The sequence below is a fragment of the Mustela erminea genome, chromosome 5, assembly GCF_009829155.1.
Source record: "Mustela erminea isolate mMusErm1 chromosome 5, mMusErm1.Pri, whole genome shotgun sequence".
Classification (NCBI taxonomy): domain Eukaryota; kingdom Metazoa; phylum Chordata; class Mammalia; order Carnivora; family Mustelidae; genus Mustela; species Mustela erminea.
In genome coordinates, this window is record NC_045618.1 from 147,447,406 (window position 1) to 147,456,015 (window position 8,610).

Sequence of the window (8,610 nt, forward strand, 5' to 3'; positions counted from 1 at the left end):
GGATTCTGGGAAACAAACAAGGATTGCAGAAGTGAGGGTGGTGGGGGATGGGCAGCCAGGTGATGGGGTTAAGGAGGGCAGGTGATGTGGTGAGCACTGGGTGTTACACACAACTAATGAATCTTTGAACACTACATCAAAAACTAATCATGTACTATATGTTGGCTAAATGAACATTAAAAGAGAATATAGATTTTTTTTCACGTTTTTAAAAATTTTTTTCAGTGTTACAGAATTCATTGTTTATGCACCAAGGAAATAAGGGCTTTGACACACTGGACCAAATAGACTTCTTAGTTATTTATTTGGGCCCTTTTCCTTTCATTTTGAGAAACGAGGTAGAGGATTCCCAGGTGTATTGCGTTTTTTCCCCCAGAAGTATCACGTGACATGATGAGCACAGGGTTTTATACTGAACAGATGGATCGTTGATTATTATATCAGAAGTCAATGATGTACTATAACTTGGCCAATTGAATTAGAAAAAAAAAACATATACAGCTCCTGGTTTCTCTGATCTGTTCTGTGTTTCTTAGTTTCTATATAATCTTTTTCTGCTCTACTCTTGCTATTTCCTTCCTTCTGCTCTATTTAGGATTCAGCTGTTGCTCTTTCTCAATCATCTTTAGGTGTAATGTTAGGTTGTTTATTTAAGATTCTTCTTTCTTGAGGTGCTCCTGTATGCTGTGTATTTCTGTCCTGGGACCACCTTTGCTGCAGAGAAGTTACAGGATGGTGATAAAGGTTTTTTACTCTTTTCTTCGATTTAATTTTATTTTTTCAGTGGCGGTTTTATACTCGTGTGTGTGTGTGTGTGTGTGTGCGCACGTGTGTGATATTCTGGCTCTGTTGGAGGTTCATGTGATCCACAGTGAGTGCCAATGAGATTCTTATAAAGGTTTTGTTGACTTGCATCACGATATTTGTAATTTATTAGTATTTAAGGACAAGAGGAAAGTAATGTAACTGATTTTTTTTTTTTTTTTTTTTTGCATGTTAGTATATTTTTCTTCCTGTTACAACTAAGTTTCTAAGTCAGGGAGTGAATAGGTAAGCACAGAATAATGTCAAGGAGGCTCCCCTGGGAAAATTGCTCTATGGAGAGGAAACCCCAGACCCTGACAGGAAACATGCCCTAGACTCCATGTGCACCTGCTCCTGGGACCAAAGACAGAATTGGTGAGGAGTGTGCACCCTCTGCTGGTCTTATACCTTTGTAGTCTAAGGTTTGTGTCTGGGCTCACACTGTTATCCCCTCACTGTGTCTGTTGCACAGTAATACACGGCCGTGTCCTCGGTTCTCAGGCTGTTCATCTGCAGATACAGTGTGTTCTTGCCGTTGTCTCTGGAGATTGTGAATCGGTCCTTCACAGAGTCTGCATAGTATATGCTATTTCCATCACTCCTAATCCATGCAACCCACTGCAGCCCCTTCCCTGGAGCCTGGTGAATCCAGCTCATGTGGTAGCTACTGAAGGTGGATCCAGAGGCTGCACAGGAGAGTCTCAGGGACCCCCCAGGCTTCACCAGGTCTCCCCCAGACTCCACCAGCTGCACCTCACACTGGACACCTGCAGACACAAGACATCCTAGTCAGGAATCCATCACAAACTGATGGTATCTCTCACTCATATCCACTCACATCCTCAATGTCTTTTGTTCTCCAGAAATTACCTTTTAAAAGAGCAACAAGGAAAACCCAGCCAAGCACAAACTCCATGGTGAGTTCTGTGTTTTGACCAGATTAGTGAATGTAAACACCTGAAAATACCAGGGCTGGGACTCCTCTCCCAGCTGCATGGTCTGGGCTGGGCTGTTTTATTCAGTGGAGGGAAGACCCTATTTGCATGTTCTCTGAGTATATAGTTAGCTCCAGACTCAGGTTCAATTCTTTACAAGTTAAAAACAAAGATTGGGGATGCCTGGATGGCTCAGTTGGTTAGGCAGCTGCCTTCGGCTCAGGTCATGAGCCCGGCGTCCTGGGATCAAGTCCCGATTCGGGCTCCTTGCTCCGCAGGGAGCCTGCTTCTCCCTCTGACTCTGCCTTTCACTCTGTCTGCCTGTGCTTGCTCTCGCTCTCTCTCTCTCTCTGACAAATAAATAGATAAAATCTTTTTAAAAAAAAAAGATTGCATTGTTTCTGGATCGCTTCGTTTAGATGGCACTTTGACAATATGCAGTATTCTTTTTTTGTTGTTTTTTTAAAAAATGCATTTATTGGGTGCCTGGGCAGCTCAGTGGGTTAAAGCCTCTGCCTTTGGCTCAGGTCATGATCCCAGATTCCTGGGATCGAGCCCCCCATCGGTATTTCTATTTGTCCAGGAGCCTGCATCACCACCCCCCTCTCTCTGCCTGCCTCTCTGCCTACTTGTGATCTCTGTCTGTCTAATAAATTCAATCTTTAAAAACTGCATTTTTTGGTAGAAAATATTGGAAAAAGACATCAATATTATAAATTACCATTCAGTGTTAAGAATTCTATCAGAGCCAAGTTCAAATATACCTTTAATATATGAGTGAATAAACTTTGTAAAAGTACTAGGATTATCAGTTTCCAAGCTTTCTATTGTGTTCCATTGTCCTGTGTGTCTGTTTTTGTGCCAGCACCATACTGTTTTGATGACAAGAGCTTTGTAATCTAGCTTGAAATTGGAGTGTGGTAACTCCAGGTGGCTTAGTTGCCTGTTTGCTTTCTTTCTTTCATTTTTAAATTTCTTTTATTTATTTTAAATGTCTTTTCAGTGTTCAGAATTCTCTGTTTATGCACCACGCCCAGTGGTCCATGCAATACGTGCCCCATTTAGTACCCATCACCAGGCTTACCCAACCTCCCACCTCTCTCCCCTCCAAAACACTCAGTAGTTCCTCCGAGACCACAGTCTCTCATGGTTCATCTCCCCCTCCAATTTCTCCCAACTCCCTTCTCCTCTCCATCTCCCCATGTCCTCCGTGTTATTTCTTATACCCCACAAGTAAGTAAAACCATGTGATAACTATCTCTGCTTGACTTATTTCACTCAGCATAATCTCTTCCAATCCCATCCATGTTGATACAAAAGTTGGGTATTCATCCTTTCTGATGGAGGCACAATTCTCCATGTACATATGGACCACATCTTCCTTATCCATTCCTCCATTGAAGGGCATCTGGGTTCTTTCCACAGTTTGGCAACTGTGGCCATTGTTGCTATGAACGTTGTGGTACAGATGTTCCTTCTCTTCACTTGATACGTATATTTGGGGTAAATGCCCAGTAGTGTAATTGTAGGGTAATAGGGAAACTCTATTTTTAATTTCTGTTTCTTATTAACATAAAATGTACTTTTAGACCTAGGGGTACAGGTCTGCGAAACTATTTTTAGTTTCATAAAGAATCTCTACACTGTTTTCCAAAGTGGCTGCACCAACTTGCATTCCCACCAACAGTGTAAGAGGGGTCCCCTTTCTCCACATCTCCAACACTTGTTTACTATCTTGTTAATTTTGTCCACTTTAACTGGTGTTAAACTGGTGTTAACAGGTGTGAGGTAGTATCTCAATGTGGTTTTGATTTGAATCTCCCTGATGGCTAGTGATGATGAACCTTTTTTCATGTGTCTGTTAGCCATTTGTATGTCTTTATTGGAGAAGCGTCTGTTCATGTGTTCTGCCCATTATTTTTTGACATCATTATCCATTTAGTGTGTGTTGAGTTTGAGGAGTTCTCTATAGATCTTGGACATCAATCCTTTGTCTAACGTCATTTGTGAATATGTTCTCCCATTCCATGGGTTCCCTCTTTGTTTTGTTGACTGTTTTCTCTGAAGTACAAAAGATTTTGAAATTGACAAAGGTCCCAAGAGTTCATTTTCACTTTTGTTTCCTTTGCCTTCGGAGACATGTCTTGAAAGAAGTTGCAGTGGCTGATGTCGAAGAGGTTACTGCCTATGTTCTCCTCTAGAATTTTGGTAGATTCCTGCCTCACATTGAGGCCTTTTATCCATTTTGAGTTTATCTTTGTGTATGGTTTAAGAGAATGGCCAAGTTTCATTCTTCTACACAGCTGTCCAATTTTCCCAGCACCATTTATTGAAGAGACTGTTTCCCTTCCGCCCCCCTGGATATCTTTTCCTGGTCTGTTGAAGTTTATTTGATCGTAGAGTTGCAGGTCCATTACTGGGCTCTCTATTCTGTTCCATTGGTCTATGTTTCTGTGTTTGTGCCAGTACCATGATGTCTTTGTGACAATAAGTTTGTGGTATATCTTGAAATCAGGAAACATGATGCCTCCAGCTTGGTTTTTCTTTTCAACATTTCCTTAGCAATTTAGGGTGTTGTCTGATTCCATACAAGTTTTTGGGATTTTTTGTTCCAGCACAAAGTAATGAAAAATGTTCCATGCTCATGGATTGGAAGAATAAACATTGTTAAAATATCTATACTGCCCAGAGCAATCTGTACTTTCAGTGCCATCCCAATGAAAATTTAACCGGCATTTTTCAATACAAGGACTTTGAATGACACACTTGATCAGTCTGATTTCTTATATTATGCTTTAAATTATTTTAATTTAAATTCAGTTCAGTTAACACACAGGGCTTTACTGGTTTCAGAGGTAGATTTAGTGATTCATTGGTTGCATATAACACCGAGTGCTCATTCCATCAAGTGCCCTCCTTAATGTCCATCAGCCAGTTACCCCATCCCCCATAGCCACCTCTAGTTTAAACACAAAATTTTTACTATACTTTCAGGATTTGGATTGGGGAATGTCCATCCTAGAATTATAGCTTTATTTATTTATTTTCTCACAACATTATCTGCTTAAATTCTTTTTTTTTTTTTTGCTTAAATTCTTTTTAAAATTATGTTCAATTAGCTACCAAATAGTTCATCATTAGTTATTTTTACATCATTAATTTTTAATGTAGTGTTCAACAATTCATTATTTGTGTATAACTGCCACTGCTCCTCCCAGCATGTGCCCTCCTTATCTCCCATACCCAAGTTACCCCATCCCCTGACCCCACCCCTCCAAAATCATGTTTGTTTCACAGAGAAACATATTGATTTCTGGATTTATTTATTTATTTATTTTTAAGATTTTATTTATTTATTTGACAGACAGAGATCACAAGTAGGCAGAGAGACAGAGAGAGAGAGGGAAGCAGACACCCCACTGAGCAGAGAGCCTGATGCGGGGCTCAATCCCAGGACCCTGAGATCATGAACTGAGCCAAAGGCAGAGGCTTAACCCAAGGAGCCACCCAGACACCCCTCTGGTTTTATTTATTTGGGGCTTTCTCTTATCTTTTGATAAATCTAGGCAGAGGTTTCTAAATTTTATTTTATTTTTTTCCAAAGAACTAGACCTTGGTTTTTTTAATCTGTCCTGTCATTTTTTGGTTTTTATATTATTTATTTCTGCTCTAGTCTTTAGTATTTCCTTCCTTCTTCTGTATTTAGTCATTGTACTTTCTCTAGCTCCTTTAGATGTAATGTTAGGTGGTGTCTTTTAGATTTTTCTTGCTTCTTGAGGTCTTCTTGTATTCTGTGTATTTCTGTCTTAGGATCACCCTTGTTAATTAAGTAAAAGTGATGAAGGTTTTATACTTTTGTGTCAGTTTGTTTGGGTGAGTGTGTTTAATGTTCAGTCTCCACATCCACAACATACCTGGTGGGGTTTCACTGCTTTCTGATGTTGTCACTAACATTGATGCTCTGAGATTTGTTTAAGACAGTGACACCCTCTTCCAAAGACCCTTTCTTCTTTTACTTTGGATTGTTGATGCCTCTGTGCCCTCATGTGCAGCATGCACTTCATGCTCCTTCTATCAAGTTTTCACACTGAGCTGGGTGAACTGTGATGCATACTGAGTGCCTCTGGGATTCCTGTAAAGCTCAGTTGATGAGCTTCAGGATATTTGTGATTCATTGGTATTTAGGGACAGGAATAAACAACGTGAGTGACTCTGTATTTTGTGCATTTTGGTATAATTGTTTTCCCATTAGAATAAATTTTCGAAGTCAGAGGGTGAAGAGTTAAGCACAGAATCATGTGTGCAGAGAGGGCCCTGAGAGAAAGTGTTCTCTGGAGAGGAATCACCATATCCTGACAGGAAACTTGCCCATAACCACCATCTGCATCTTCTCCTGGGCTTAAAGACAGAATTGGTGAGCAGTGTGCCCCCTCTGGTGGTCCCTATCCTCTCCTACAGTGAGGTTTCTGTCTGGGCTCACACTGATGTCCCCTCACTCTGTCATTGCACAGTAATATATGGCTGTGTCCTTGGCTCTCAGACTGTTCATCTACAGAAACAGTATATTTTTGCCATTGTCTCTGGAGATAGTGAATCGGCCCTTCACAGAGTCAGTGTAGCTTTTGCTACTTCCATCATAGCTAATCCATGTGACCCACTGTAGCCCCTTCCCTGGAGCCTGGCGGTCTCAGCTCATGTGTTAACTCCTGAAGGTGAATCCAGAGGCGGCACAGGAGAGTCTCAGGATCCCCACCACTTCACCAGGTCTCCCCCAGACTCCTCAAGTTACACCTCACACTCGACACCTGAGGACACAAGACATCCTGGTTAGGAAATTGTTGCAGAACAGTTTCTCCCACTCATATTCACTCTCACACTCAAGGTCTTTTGTTCACCATGAATTACCTTTTAAAAAAGCAACAATGAAAACGCAGCCAAGCACCAACTCCATAGTGAGTTGCCTGTGTTGTCTTGATTACTGATTGGAACAGCTGGAAATCCTGGTGCTGGGGTTCCTCTCCCAGCTACACAGTCAGGGCTGGGCTGTTTTAGTCCACAGAAGGAAGGCCCTATTTGTATGTTCTTTGAGTATATAACAAATTTTCAAGGTAGCATCCTCATGATGGCAGAGACCTAGAGCAGTTCTGAAGGTCCTGGGGGAGTTTGGTCACCATGATGTCTTTGAGGAAACCGCACCCTTTTATTTTGTAATTTTGCTAGAGAAACTGCTTAAAACCCATTATCTTCCTTTTTTCACATATGCACCCCATCATCGTGATGTAGGTACCAATTTTACCAGTATTTTACAGGTGGGTATGTACGCTCTGCAGCACAGAATGTTTGTGTGAATTTCCAGGTAAGGACAGCAGGTGAAATTAAGCCCCAGTGTCTGTGTCTGTGCTCCTCACCATGGGATCTATTTGCTCCTTTAAACCTCCTGCAGGACAGAGCTGGACATGAGATTTGCAGGCTTCCTTAATTTCCAGAATTCCCAGCAGACTGATGTGTGGAGACCAGATCTTTCTGTCACAGAAACATAGAGACACTGAGAAGCTTTGACAGAGACTTACAGAACTACTGAAGACACTGTGGGTTACCAACAACCACAAGGGGCATTTACACCTGTTCTCTCTGTACACATCAATGGAAAACTTCAATAAACATAAAAGAATGGAATTATTTTTTAAATAATTAACATCAGAACACCTGAGATCAGAAAGTATGCTGTTAATTAAAGACAATTCTTCATTTCTGAAATGGAGATCATCGTACTTCTACATTCATATTTATTGGCATGAAGATATCAATTATATTTATCCCAATTCTTCACCCTTGGCAAGTTTGATTATTGCCATTTTGATGGTTTAATCAAAACATGTAGGACTCTTCTCTATTTCCAGAGATTTACAAACTGTTTACTGCATTTCTGTCTGGGAGAAGTTAACAGAACATTTAGCTAGAAACCCTAGAGAGGAGACCAGCCATCAAACAACCTCTTGTCCTGGATCTTGAGCTCCATGCTTCTTGAGTCAGAGGGACTGTGAGTGCACCCTGTTGGTCTTAGTACAGCAGCAGGTGTCACAGCAGGTTTCACAGACCTTGCAGAGATACAGGGACTCCTCTTTTCCCTTCCCCATTTATCCAGCACGTGAGGAGTTATTCTCTCAGTGTAACTACTACAGACTGTCCTGTTGAAACGACATGTCCTCATACTTACCTCCTTTACTTCAGCTCCTCACTCAGCTCCTTAGGCCACAACATCCAACTATATTTATTGTATTCAGAGGTGAGCAGGAATCTTGGATCAGTTCCCTGTGAACTATAAGGTGGCCACACACCGTGAGGTCTTTCCCTTCTGTTGGTAAAAATTCGTAGTTTCTATTGTATGGGAAATGTCTCCTGTCTCAGTAAGGGGAGGGTCAGCTGTTTTCCTTGGAGGATTAGTCCTAGAAACCACGTCTCTATATGTTTCCAATTATATTTGATGTGAATCACTAATGAAGTTGCCATTGATCTGAGAATTGTGTTCAGCAGGTATTGGATTTTAGTCATTCAGGTAGGTATGAGGTGACATCTTGCCATGGTTTTGATTTGTACTTCCCTGATGATGACTGATGTTTAGCATCTTTTAATGTATCTGATAGTCATCTGGATGTCTTCTTTCAACAAGTGTTTACTCCTTTCTTCTGACCATTCCCTAACTGCATTTCTTGGGTGTTGATTGTAGTAAAGTCTTTATAGATTATGGCTATTAAACTTTATCAGATATGTCTTGTGCAAATATCTTCCCACAATTATGACTCATATGTGGAATTTATGAAGGAAAACAGATGAACATGAGGGAAGTGGGAAAAGAAAAAAATGTGGGAGG

General features: G+C 41.0%; 1 gene segment (V, D, J or C); it reads right to left on the reverse strand.

Moving 5' to 3' along the window:
- Positions 1 to 1,248: 1,248 nt before the first annotated feature.
- On the reverse strand, positions 1,249 to 1,786 carry LOC116591964. The segment is given in 2 exon segments: positions 1,249 to 1,571; positions 1,675 to 1,786. Coding segments are annotated over 2 exon segments (369 nt in total).
- Positions 1,787 to 8,610: the final 6,824 nt, after the last annotated feature.